General features: G+C 35.9%; 1 protein-coding gene across 2 annotated transcripts; it reads right to left on the bottom strand.

Annotated features, from left to right (window-relative positions):
- Positions 1 to 5,431: 5,431 nt before the first annotated feature.
- On the bottom strand, positions 5,432 to 12,295 carry vps29 (VPS29 retromer complex component). Of its 2 annotated transcripts, none has more exons than XM_074692878.1 (4): positions 11,176 to 12,167; positions 9,189 to 9,380; positions 8,336 to 8,571; positions 5,432 to 5,974 (listed from the first exon to the last, which is right to left on the bottom strand). In XM_074692878.1, exons 1-4 carry the CDS (start codon positions 11,278 to 11,280, stop codon positions 5,857 to 5,859), a joined length of 651 nt encoding a protein of 216 aa, XP_074548979.1. In that variant the 5' UTR covers positions 11,281 to 12,167; the 3' UTR covers positions 5,432 to 5,856. The 2 variants fall into 2 exon arrangements, with proteins under 2 accessions (XP_074548979.1, XP_074548981.1); XM_074692880.1 differs by lacking the exon at positions 11,176 to 12,167 and adding an exon at positions 12,185 to 12,295 and having other exon boundaries at positions 5,434 to 5,974.
- Positions 12,296 to 13,237: the final 942 nt, after the last annotated feature.

Here is a 13,237-nt window from a genome sequence, read left to right on the forward strand (position 1 = left end):
TGTTTCTGACTCTGGTTTCTTTCCTTTAAGCTGGTCTTGAGGAGGATCCTGCAGCTCGTTCCTCTCAAAGACTCTGTTTGCGCTTCCATTCATCAGCTCTGAAATGAAGCCGAACAAATCCAGCTCTGAGAAATAGAAGGCGCAGACTTCCGTGCCCTTGAGCAAGGTGCTTAACCCCCTGCTGCTGCAGGGCATCTGCTCAGCAGTCATCCACACACGACGCGGGCTCCACGGGGCCGGTCTCAGGTCTGAGGGTGTTTGTGGATAAATGAATCTAATGAGCAACGAAATCACAGAGATCATTTACAGCTGAGGGCTATAAGTGAGCTCACAGGAGGAACAGCACAGGGTTAAAGGAGCAGTCCGTACCTCTGGAAACAGGCGCACATCTTCAGGGCTCGGTGACAAAAACATATATTTTTTTCTTTCAGGAGCCAAATTTCTTCTTGACTCTACCTCCCGACATATTTTACAATCCCTGAAAAAAATACACAAAAACAGCAGCTGTCAATCATCGTAAAACGTGACATAAAACCTCTTCTTTAACCTCTTATAACTAATGAAAACAAACTTTTCAGAAAAAAGAGGACTTGAATACAAGATGGCCAAATGATATCTTCAAATCACCACAACAATCAGACGTGAGAAACATTTCTACGGGTTTTATTAATTTTTCTAAAGTTTGACCACAGCCCATCTGGAATGACTGGGGAGATGGAATTTTTGACCTATACTGCAGTCAGCCACCAGGGGGAGCAGTAGCTAGGTATCTGGGAAACCGCGTATATTTTTATACATTTAGTCCTGTTATTAACATAAAACTGCAGTTTTACGTCACTAAACATGTTTTCCAAAAACTTTTCTGAAAACTAAACTTTTGGAGAATAAAAAAAACCTCATTTATCACAGAAAAATGTAATAAATTATGTTTGATGCATGTTACATGTCGTATTTTTATCGTTATTTGTTGATTTAATTTGTCTCTCTTGATGAGAAAACCTTTGTGTTATCCTCTCTGTAACACTTTAATTTAGCTGCTGTCTCTTTAAGGCCTTGTCTACACATAGCTGGGCATTTTTAAAAACAAGAATCCCCTCCTCATTTGTTTTTAAAAATACTTTTGTCCATATGCAGCGGGCAAATCTGATGTTAAGTGCGACACAAAGCTTTTCAAACCCATATTTTTCAGTCAGTTTCCCAAAATCTTCACTTCGGCCTGAGCTTTCAGAAAACATTGTTTTTGGCAACGTAAAACTATGGTTTTGTGTGGACAACAGGCTTATACGTAAAAAAAAATGCAGTTTTCTAGATACTGGGCTACGTGTGGACATGGCCTAAGACTTCCTGCTTTAAAAACCCCCTTCTCTCTGATTGGTCAGCTCTGTGGCTGCAGACCTTGGTGTTTGAGGCCCCTCTTTAATACCCCCTCTTTAATAGTTTGTTTTATCAAGAAGTTATAATGATGATAAGATATTTATAACTGAGTAATTATTATGTTACAGTGAATTTATTTGAAACACAGGTAAATCACAGATCTCTAACTGTGTATCTTTGCACTGCACCAGGCCTGAGGTAGAGACTGTACGTCTCTGTTAGCTCAGCTCACTGTAACGATCTCCTCTCATAAAAACTTGAGCTCAAACTCTTCCTCCCCGTGTCCTCTCTTTCCACTCTGCTGCCCATGCTGACACAAACGGAGAGGAACGAACACCGTGGGAGACGATTAATGGGGTTCAGGTGCTGCTCTCTGCCTCCCTTTGTCTCCCCTTTGACTCATGACCAGATCTCCGCCTCGCGCTCCCCCCACGAGGGAGCCACAGCACACAGGCTGGTTTTTCAGGATCATTTTATTCCCTGTGTCAGGTAAAGAGACTCCACGGTGAACAGCTCATTTAGTTTAGTGTTTAGAGGAAGCAGAGTTTTTATACGTCAGTGACTCCAAACTGAAAGGAAAAGTCTTTCTCCTCCTCTTACTCCTTCACCTCTGGTGTAATATTTCTTTTCTCCCTTTCTCTCCCCCTCCTGCTGTCCCCCATCATTAATTCAGGAAGATTAATATTTCATCTGCCACTTCACAGCACTCTTTCTGGCAGCGCTGAGGAAGAGGAGGACGTGGGGGCACCTGGCTGGTCACATGACTTCATGAGCAGACTCAGGCGTAAAGTACGTTTCAATTCTACAGTTCTGTTTTCGTACGGTGTACTAAAAGTTCTCTCACTGATAAATCCAAAGAGACACTGACGCATTATACTGTTTAAAATGCAGATAGAGTCAAGTTTGTTTAATTTTTCATAATTAAAAGATTATATAGCAGCGTAGACAGATTTAGAGGACCCAGATTTAAGCCCTGAGGAACACCTTTCATAGGAGCCATGTTGCCTGAGCTCACCTGAATTAAAAGCATTCAGAAGCCACAAAATTCTACTTTATCTTCATAATAAATTATTGACTATAAAGTGTATAAATTTCTATGAATATAAAAATTCTAGGAAATAATTATCTGAACAAGATTTTTTTTCATTTGTTATATAGCACCTGTAATGTCTTAGTTTTTATTCCTGAAAAGTTTATGATTTTTTTTTTTTAAGTAATAACTTTTAAAAATTTGCATAACTTCCTCAAAAAAGTGAAATTTAAAGAAATTGGAATTGAAAAATTCGAAAAAATTTCATAAAATATAAGTATATAAAAAACAAAATGTAAAAATTTGCAAAAAAAAATGAAAACTACCTTATTTGAAACATTTGAAAATTAAAAAAAACTTTGAAATTTAAAAAAAAAAATTCTAATTGTTTTAAAAAATTTCTGGAACCTTAAATTTGCTTAAAACAATTTTTATTTTAAAAGTAAAAAAACTTAAAGACTTCCAAGTGTTTTTACATTGAAGAGTTTGCAAAAATTTAAACATTTTTTAAATTGAATAATTTGCTAAATTTTCAAAAAATTGTTTTTTTTTAAATTGCAAAAATACCCCCCCCCCCAAAAAAAAAATTACATATATATTTATATATTTATATATATATATATATATATATATATATATATATATATATATATATATATATATATATATATATATAGATCAATAAATAAATAAATTTAAAAATAAATAAATACACAACAATAGTTCATAAATTAAAAAAAAATCTAAAAATTAAAATCTAAAAAAATTGCAGAACTACAACAAAATACTTTATGGTGTTATTCACAGCCTGGCTCATGGATTGTAGCAAAAAAAAAAAAAAATAAGAGAAAAAACCACAGGCTGGAAAAACAAAATGAGTCTGTTTACAAAGCATAACATTGCAATAAGGATCTCATATTTCTCCATCATGACATGCCCTAGTTTGAGCGGCAGGAAGTCACTTGTCTGATATTATTTGATGATAATATCAGCCGGTAATTAAATTTCCATCACTAAACAAACATTAACTCACATGAGATGAGTTTGTTGCCATGTCGTCACAGGAAGTGTTTGTTTTTGGTGGGACTCATCATCAGCAGGCAGTGATAAAGAGTCCACTTTATAAGGTAGGCTGTGTTCGTTTATTTCAGGGGAAGGAGAGAAATGGTCTGAGTGAAGTCTTCTGTCATTTTTAAGGCATTAATTCAAATAAAATATAACTTATCAATGAATATTTAGTTTAATACTGTTTTGTTTTCCTCAGGGTTTCCTCTGACACTGGACAAAATTAAAACAACATGATGTGAGCAACGTGTCCTTGATAAAGCCGAAAAACAATATGAAGGCAACAGTTAAAAGTTTAATTTTGTTTTAGTTACCTTTTAGAAATAATTGCAACACCAGGATGTAATCCTGAGAAAGTTGCTGTAGACAGAGGAACAGGCTGAGAGACAGAATCCACAGAGGTTAAACGTCTACGCTCAAACCTCAGGAAGTGTTTTTGTTTCAGCTCTTATCAGAGTGTCTCATTACAATCTACGATCTTGTTGGAAAATATTACAAGCCATAATTAAAACCTAAAGAAAGCTGTTGACTTTTTTTCCTTGCTCGGTATCAGAAATTAGATGGTCACTTAGCGCCATCTGGTGGTCGACTGAGGAAACTGCACTGTGCAAAGTTTCTCCCCTGCTTTTAAAGTGGAACCACTTATTTTTATTATGTTCATGTTGCAGTAACAGCTGGGAGACAAACTTTAACTTTTGATCATTATTAGTGGTGTTATTGTGTCTTTAATTGTTGCCTCTGAACCAAACTCTAACACAGAGGATCTGGTCCTCTGGTGAACTGGAGCAACAACATGAGCTGAAGACAGACTTCAGGAGAAAGCATTTTTTTGCTCAACGTAGTTAATTAATTGAAAATCATGGATCAAGACTTTCAGTTAAGAATGATTTCATGACTTTTCCAACATAACACGTCCCAGGCAACAATTTAAGGATGGGAAACGAGGAGAAAAATGTGACAGATTCATCTTAAACCCCAATATCTAAATCAATATCCACCTGGGATGAATAAAAAAGAAGTTTTACAATTTTTAATTTTTCTGCATTTCATGTTATAATCTGAAAAGATTTTAAAAATTCAGAAAAACAAGATTCACAACCAAGTTAAAGAAACAGTTCATCACAGAAAGAGGGATAAATTTATGGAATAATCTGAAAAAAGACACTAAATAAGCAAAATCAAAGTATATATTTTAAAACATTGTCAAATCAAATATGTTTAAAAAATGTATGGGGCATAAAAATCACTTGGTTTTTGTGGAAATTATTGAAATCCAAATAAAGATCCTTTATGGATCCCTGCTTTTTTAGTTGTTTGTTGTTTAGTTTTTAATTCGTTTATTTTTTTTATTAAAATTTTTTTCACTAGGTGGTTTTTAATTAATATTTTGTGAGGGAAGGGGCAGAAAAAACAAAAATGTTTCTTTCTTCAGCTCCTTTTTCATTCAAATGTGCATGTAAGTTCTATTCTTTGTACCAAATGTTTTATTTTTGATAGAATTAAATAAATAATTTATTGAAAGAAATCTTAATTGAAAGTAGCATGCTGCAAATGTTTCTAGAAAGATTTTTTATATTATTTTTTTTAAAATCAAAAGTCCTTTGCAGGGTCTTTTTTCTGTCATCTTTTCTACAGTTTTTTAAATTTTTTGTCAGTAAAATAAAACAAAAATTATTTAGTATCAAAAAGTTAGCTTGTAGCAGTTGTAACTTGTTGTTTCCGTCCCTTTTCCAGGTGTATATATGTCATCAAATCTGGAAAAAAACAATGGAAACCAAACCATTGGATGTCCTCTACAGAGCACAACAGGTTTGATCCTTGCAGACTGTTTTGATTTTTAACCAAAGCTCTGAAAGCGATGTCCCCTACCGAGAAAAAAAACACATGGTCAGGTCTCAGATGTTTTGTTTTTTACTTTTTATATTCACTTTAAGCTAGTTTTAATTAATTAACTGAGCCAAACCACCAGGTGGAGTGAAATCAGGTTTTTATTGAGGGGGAAATGGACGTAAAAAGGCCGACTACATGAAGCTAAAGGCCTGCTTGTTACACGTACAGGACATGACCAGAGCAGAAATAACAAAACAAGGAGAAAAAAAAAGAAAAATGGCACCAAATATCTTTTTTGATTACAAATACATGTGACATTATTGCATTCTCTACAGTTACTGAATGACAGCTGGGCTACGAGCAACTGCTGCTGACGTATAAACAATATAATACACAGGTGTTTCCCAGTTAAGTTACCCAACTGTTTGTTACAGCGTTAGCATCGTGGTGACTGCAGGGGGAGCTGCTGCCCCCTGGTGGAAAGGAATGAAATGATACACTGAGCCACGCTAACCCAACTCTTCCTCTGCGCCGCCTCCTCTTCCTCACACCTTCCTTTAAGATTTCTTGTACTCGATTCGCTCCACTTTGACATCATCGCCGATCAGCTGGTAAACGTACGTCACCACCGTGGAGGCCTGGATGTCCATTAGTACAAAAGAGGGGATGATGTTGCTGCGAGAGGAGAGAGGAGGTGGGTTTAGGTCAAAGCTCATCTGATAGTGTAATTACTGTAGCTATTAAAAGAGGGATCTCAGCTGCTGGAATAACTCAAACATCTTTAGGCAGAAAATGTTTTTCACAGAAAGTTGTAACCAAGAAAAACATCATTTCAGGTCATTAATACTCTGAGTTTTGGACGCCCCCTCATGAAATCCCTCAGGAAAGTTTGTCTGAAGCACAGCAGGTTTGTCAGTGTGGTGTTTTTGGACTTTATAAACACATTGGTTTGGTTTTTCAGACTTGGTGGAGAAATAAACACTTCTCAGTCCACGCAGAATTAAACTGGCGATTTTCCTTGCTGTTTTTTTATTTTAGGGTAGAAAGAGACGTGCTATTTTCCCCTGTGTTGGACTGCTAATGATGCTTTTTAAACACACCTGCTCAATGACACAAAGCATTGTGGGTTAGTTTCCAGGTTATGACAGGTGTTGCAGTCAATATTTGTTACAATGTTTCAGTTTTTGTAAGAACTTGTCAGGGTTATTAAAAGATGTTTTCTTCGTCGGACCCAAGTCCCAATCACTCAGGTCACTTGAGGGCTGCTTTTGGGCTGTCTGGTGTTGAAAAAGTAAACTTTATATAAATTTAATCCTTCTTTAATTAGCATTGCTGTGAAATAGGGATGGGTACCTTTAACATTTGACACGATACACTTCCGATGCCTGGTACCTGGCAATCAACGGTACCAATTTTCGGTACTTTTTTGTGTTTATGTGGTAAAAAAAATATACATTTGTTTAATAATAAAATGTACTTTTTTTAATTTTAACATATTTATTCTTCAATATATAACCCTATATATATATATATATATATATATATATATATATATATATATATATATATATATATATATATATATATATATATATATATATATATATGTAACCCTATATATATATATATATATATATATATATGTAACCCTATATATATATATATATATATATATATATATATATATATATATATGTAACCCTATATATATATATATATGTATATATATATATATATATATATATATATATATATATATATATATATATATATATATGTAACCCTATATATATATATATGTATATATATATATATATATATATATATATATATATATATATATATTTGTATATATATTTGTATATATATTTGTATATATATAGATAGATAGATATTTAGATATTTAGATAGATAGATAGATAGATAGATAGATAGATAGATAGATAGATAGATAGATAGATAGATAGATAGATAGATAGAAATTAGGGGGTTCTTAGTCTGAAAAACGTTGAAGACCCCTGCCCTCAGGACATTATTATCATTGACGATCCAGGCTTTACAAAGATTCATAATAATAATAATACGATTAATAATAATAATAACCTTTATTTAACTGGGTAAAACCTCTTTTTCAAGAGTGACCTGACTTATAGCTCTGCACACTTTAGCAAGTTGCTTCTCAAGAAGCACTGCACAAGGCTCCATCAAGAAGAACAAAGGTATTTGTTAACATGAACTGTTGAAGGGGTTTAATAAACACATTAAGCAGAAAAATATTTCATTCTTGAGTCCGTTTGCTCATGCAAAAATAAAACATAATAAATATATCCACTAAAAATGAACAATATTTAATTTTGGTTAATTGAAATTACTCCATAGCAACGCTAATTAATGCAGGAATAGCCTAATTTACATGTTTCCACTAATTATCAGGACATTTATTTCTCTAAAACGCTTTGTCACTCCCAGAACAGGATAAATAAGAAGACCAGGCTGTTGAGGTCTGTGCTTTCAGAGTGATCTTCTATTTTATTGGCTCTATTAGCTATCACCTGGCAACAATATACACCTGTGGGAGCAATATTAGGTCCTTGGTGTTCCCAGTGTGGCCATCTGTTAGCAATAAAAGACTTCAAACTAAGACGTCCTGATCCATGCGCTGCTTTGTTTACAGCGACTTAAAAAAAGTGCAGTGGAAAAACAGTGAAATGTTACCCAGGCTGTCCGGATGTATCTGCAAATGAAATATTTCAATTTTGTTTCTGTGATTTTTTTTTTGATTCATGGATCTTAAATCTGAAAAGTGCTCATTTTTTAAGGATGCTATAAAACACGTGACTGAGAAATTTAACCCCAGAGTCTCTACTAAACGTATAAACTGAACTCTTCCATATGTTTTCAATGTTTTAAAATTTTTTAAGATTTGAAGAGACATTCAGACATACTTAAAATAAAAAAGCAACGAGGTGAAATTTGCTGCTTTGGATCAAGATAAGATGTAAACAGTTAGATTTCATCAGTGATTGTGATTTTTACCATTCCAGTGCGCTGTAGGCTCCCGTAGCAGAACCAGGGTTGATGTAGAACTTGTTTTCGTTCTCAAACGCCTCAAACTTGTGCGTGTGCCCGGAAATGAGGATGTCGACATCCAGCTGTCTCTGCAGCAGCGCCAGACTGGCCATGTCGCCCCAGGGGATCACCTGATGGCCGTGGATGAGGCCGATCTTGAACTGGCCGACTGTGACTACCTTCTGCTCCGGGTAGTTCAGGTTCTGAGAAATAACAAAAAAAAAAACACGTGACGTGAGAAGGAAAAAGCAAAACGAGAATATCTGAGTGAACTTTTAAAGAAAGAGACAAGCTGCTTTGAAGCGTTCCTTTTTCTGGCACCGTTTCTGAACAAACCAGGTGTAAGAAGAAGGCTATTACAGTTTTATTATACTGTAGTTATTCTTTAATACCAGCATGACATTCATTGCCTTTTAATATCCAAACAATACACAAAGAGTAATTAAACAATGGCTTCTACACCTTCATTTCAAGACAGCTTCTAAAAGCTTTGGCTCTCATCCTGTTTCCTTCTCTATTCACCGTGCCCCTCTATCCGATTAAAGGGAAAAAAAGACCAGAAAACAACTTTAAATAAGAGAAAAAATAAATAAATAACTTTGTCTGGGAAGAAGCCCCTGTGCCGTGATAACTTTGCTGTTTACTATAAAAACAATAAACATCCGATCTCTATCCGATTAATGACATAAAAAGAACAAAAAATAACTTTAAAAAAGAGAAAATAATAATAAATGAACAACTTTGTCTGGGAAGAAGCCCCTGTGCCGTGATTGGTTTAAAATGCTTAGCCCCTCCCCCTGCTGTCCAGAAACACACCCACCTCATCAAAGTCTCCTCTGACTATGTGGACGTCTCCGGCGAGAGTCTTCAGGTAGTCATAGCTCTCCTTCGTGCAGAGGTTTCCTGTGCAGAGGATGTGTTGGATCTTCCCTGGGACCAGCAGCTTTTTGAATTTGGCTGGGAGGGTGTTGCACCGATGGGGGATGTGCAGGTCACCTAACACCAGGACCAACTGATGGCATTGCACACACGCACACATCACATCACACACATTGGTTAGGAGGATTCAGGCTGTTTGATGCTGCTTTGGGTCATTGAGAAGCTAAGTGGGCTGAGGTCAGAGCCCTGTGGGATGCCGCTGATATAAACACACCAGAAACACTGTTATTTGATAAGTTTGATTGAAAACTGTTTCAAACCAGAAAAAAATAAATTCCACGTTACACACCCAAATGATTTACTCCAGAGTAACACCAAAATATAAAAACCGGCACTTAATTCTTACAGATCAGTTCGTAAAAAAGCAACATTTGTGAGTAACAAGCTGAGATTATTAAGTGTCTGAATTCAAACTGGGTTTTAAATTTGATCTTTGACTTTATAAAAAAAAATGCCTTGGTGGGAAAAATTCAGAGCAGTTTAACTCCAGACACTTAATAACAGATTATGAAGGATAAAAGAGCAAAACTAGGATATCACAAAACGCGAGTCAAACAGAATCAACCCCAACAACAACCCTCTGACTCCACTGATCTGAATGTCTGAGCTCTGAATGTCTCACAGTGAACCAGACCCTGATTTCTTCATTGAAAGGGGTTCAATGATTAAGTTTTGAGACATTTTGGTGAACTTTATACTAACTTTATTCCTTTTTAAAGGTCCCATATTGTGCAAAAACCACTTATTAAGTCTTTTAGTGAAATTTGTGGGTCTTTGTCTTTCCTCCCAGCCCAGAAATTTGTGATATTTAATGACAAACCTGTATTTAGTAGAGCTTGTGAATGTAAAATCCTGACCTAAAACGAGCTGTTTGGAATTTGCAGACGTCAGTGATTCCCTTTTTTGACCAATCAGGAGCAAGTCTGACCTGATTGGTCCACCAGAGCAGATACCCCTAAACCCCCTCTCCGCCCACTCTGAAGTTGAAGGGCCATCACTGCTCTGTTTTTGGCTGTAAACAGTCACATAGTTCCATGCTCAAGCTTCCCATCTCAGAAGAAGACAGACTAAGTGTCTAGAGTTCATTTATCAAGGAAATGTTCCAGCTACACTCAGTAAAACTGTGCATGTGTGTGCTAGTCACTTCACGGCCGACTGCTTTTCCAACTTTGGACAGTCCAACAGAGGGCTAGCCAATAGACTGGTCCTGAATCCAGGCGCATTACCAACCATCCACCAACAAACCTGGGACCCTGGAAATGTGAGTATTTTAAATGCTGTGTGCTGTGGAGCAGATGGAAGAGCTTTTCCTCAGTGTCCCCCCTGTCTCTGTGTTAGCTTCAGGTTGCTAACTTTAGCTGCAGTTAGCCTGTTGTTTTAGCCTGTAATGTAACAGTAAACGAGCTTCGCTGTTTTCTAAACATTGTGCACTCGGAGCTCGTGGCACTGCTCTCAGTGACGAGGAAGAGCGGGGCGGTATCAGCGGTGGCTCATTTACATATGAAGGCCACGCCCACTAAATCAGAGCGTTCTGAACAGAGGGGCTATGAGAGCCTGGAAACAATGCTGCTGTGCTTGATTTATTGGCTTTTTGGACCAAAACATGTTACTACCATTTCATGAAGACATCAATGATCCAGATTAAACTGCAGGAAAGGAGCACAATATGGGACCTTTAATTGTATACTACTCGGGAAGATGTAACTAAAGCATCATTAAGCAGCAGCTTTACCAGCAGCAACTAACTGTGTGAAACCCAGGCAAAGCAACCCTTTCATAACCCCTATGCAATCCCAACACCATGTTAGTGAATCAGGTTGAAAAGTGAGCAGAAAAACAGGGATCCAACACAGAGCGAGGGAACTTACCCGGTGACCAGCCTGGTTGATTGAAGACAGGCAAAAAGGAGTGGGAGGAGGAGGAGAGTGGGTGAGATAGAGAGGAAGGCAGGATGTGCGTGGAGAGAACGACATGAGGCATGATCAGAGATTGGGGATAAAACATAAAGAAAGAAAAAAAGAGTTGGGACAAGAGGGGAAAACTGAAATTAGAAATTAAAAAGTGAATGGATTATGTGGACTGATATTAATCGCTCAAAAACAAAACAGAAAAGTTAAACAACAATGTGGTTGAATCAACTGTTAATGGTTAGTGACATGGTAAAGCCAATGAATAACTTCTGTGTGAGGGGTGAGCACATGCAAAAATCACATAGTGGAGCAAATAAAAGGTAACTTAGCTTAAAACAACCTTTGAAGTGGGTTTAAACTGCCTTCAAAGTGCAGATTACACAAGTAATTCATTGCAACTGAAGCATAAATGAGGAGACGGTGAGAATGAATGAACAAACTCAATAAAACCATCTTATTTTTGTCCTAATGCAAAGAGATGTTATCAGCTAACAGGCTTACCTCAGAAATCACTGACAGTTAATTAATAATTGTGTTATCGTCGTTACTGCTGCTGAGGTAACTTCACAGATACAGTCGCAGTTAGCCTGCTAGCAAAGCGAGCTAACTGGCTAGCCATCAGGGAAAAGTAAAATACATTAAAATAAAACATAAACACAAAACAAGAATGACTGATGATGAAACATGGCACACTAACAGACAGCAATGCAAATGAATAGACAGAAATAACAGGTGCATGTGGTTTGTTTGGCTGAATTTTGGGAGCCTAAAGTGTTCAGCTGTCATGTGATCGTTGATCCATCCCGGAATGAAGCTGCACTAAAAAACCCTGAAATTCAGACTGTGAAACCGTAACGTCGCGGTGTAACGTCGATGACTTTTGTAAGGTAACATCACACAGGCTGGGAGGTCAAAATGTGGCCTGTAGATTTGGGAAAATAACGCATTTTCGCCGTTTCATACTCACCATCTTCTATTTTGCTGTTTCTGCTACTCAAGTTGAGGAAGCGCCTACGCACGTCCAGTATAGAGCTGTGAGCCAATCAGAGAGCAGAATACAAGCGTAGGCGTCAAGCTCGTTGCAACACTTCCTTCAGGATTTTCAAATTAAAAAAGAGACGATGGCATCAGATCTTTGATATGCAATAGGACATGGGTCTGCAACCTTTACTTTCATAGGAGTCACTTTTCCTCAGCTCAACTGGATTTAAGTCATTCAGGAGCCACAAAATCTACTTAATCTACACCATAAAGGCTATTAAGCATTAAAAAAAACCCTAAACAGATAAAAATCCAGTAAATACTTATCTGAACAAGATGTTTTTTTTTTTTTAAATCATGAAGTTGTGTATGTGATGTCTATTAATTTTATTATTAAAATCGTCATTTTTGGAAATAAAAAAAATACAAAAATAAAAATTTGGGAAATTCAGAAATTTTCAGAAATTAAAAAAAAACTGAAATTAAAATTTTTGGAAATTCAAAAATGTTCAAAAATAAAAAAGAAATCTTTTTTTGGGGGGGTGAAAATTTAAAAATCTAAAAAATAAAAAACAACTGAAATCAAAGTTTTGGGAAATTAAAAATAAATTAAAAAAAAAATCAAAAATTAAAAACCTAAAATCTAAATTTTTGGATTTTTTTTACAAAATAAAAAAAAAAACTTAAATCAAAATATTTTGGAATTCAATATTTTTTTTAAACAATAAAACCACTTAAAATTTTAAATTTTTGAAGGAATACTTTGACATTATACATTGCTTATTTTGCCCACCTCATCATTTTTTGTTGTTGGAGGTGTAGGAGTTGAAGTAAAGTGGTTTCAGACTTAATCATCAATACCCATTGTAAGAAAAATAACAATTCTTTATTTCAATAATATTTTTCAAGCTACAAGGAGCCACTGCAGAGGATCAGAGGGCCACATGAGGCTCCAGAGCCACAGGTTGAAGACCCCGGTATGGGAAAAGACATGTGCAATCTGTCCTTAAAGATATTGTGGGCAATGAAATTAATATTA

The sequence above is a fragment of the Halichoeres trimaculatus genome, unplaced genomic scaffold, assembly GCF_033239565.1.
Source record: "Halichoeres trimaculatus isolate MK-OKI-2021-1 unplaced genomic scaffold, fHalTri1.1 fHalTri1_scaffold_17, whole genome shotgun sequence".
Taxonomy (NCBI): Eukaryota; Metazoa; Chordata; class Actinopteri; order Labriformes; family Labridae; genus Halichoeres; species Halichoeres trimaculatus.

Excerpts from the sequence above, each read along its gene's own strand:
- vps29 (XM_074692878.1), bottom strand. The coding sequence starts at position 11,280 with ATGTCGTTCTCTCCACGCACATCCTGCCTTCCTCTCTATCTCACCCAC. Across the intron at positions 8,572-9,188 it reads TCAGAGGAGACTTTGATGAG|AACCTGAACTACCCGGAGCA; the intron begins GTGGGTGTGTTT and ends GTTATTTCTCAG. Across the intron at positions 5,975-8,335 it reads GCCTACAGCGCACTGGAATG|CAACATCATCCCCTCTTTTG; the intron begins GTAAAAATCACA and ends CTCCTCTCGCAG.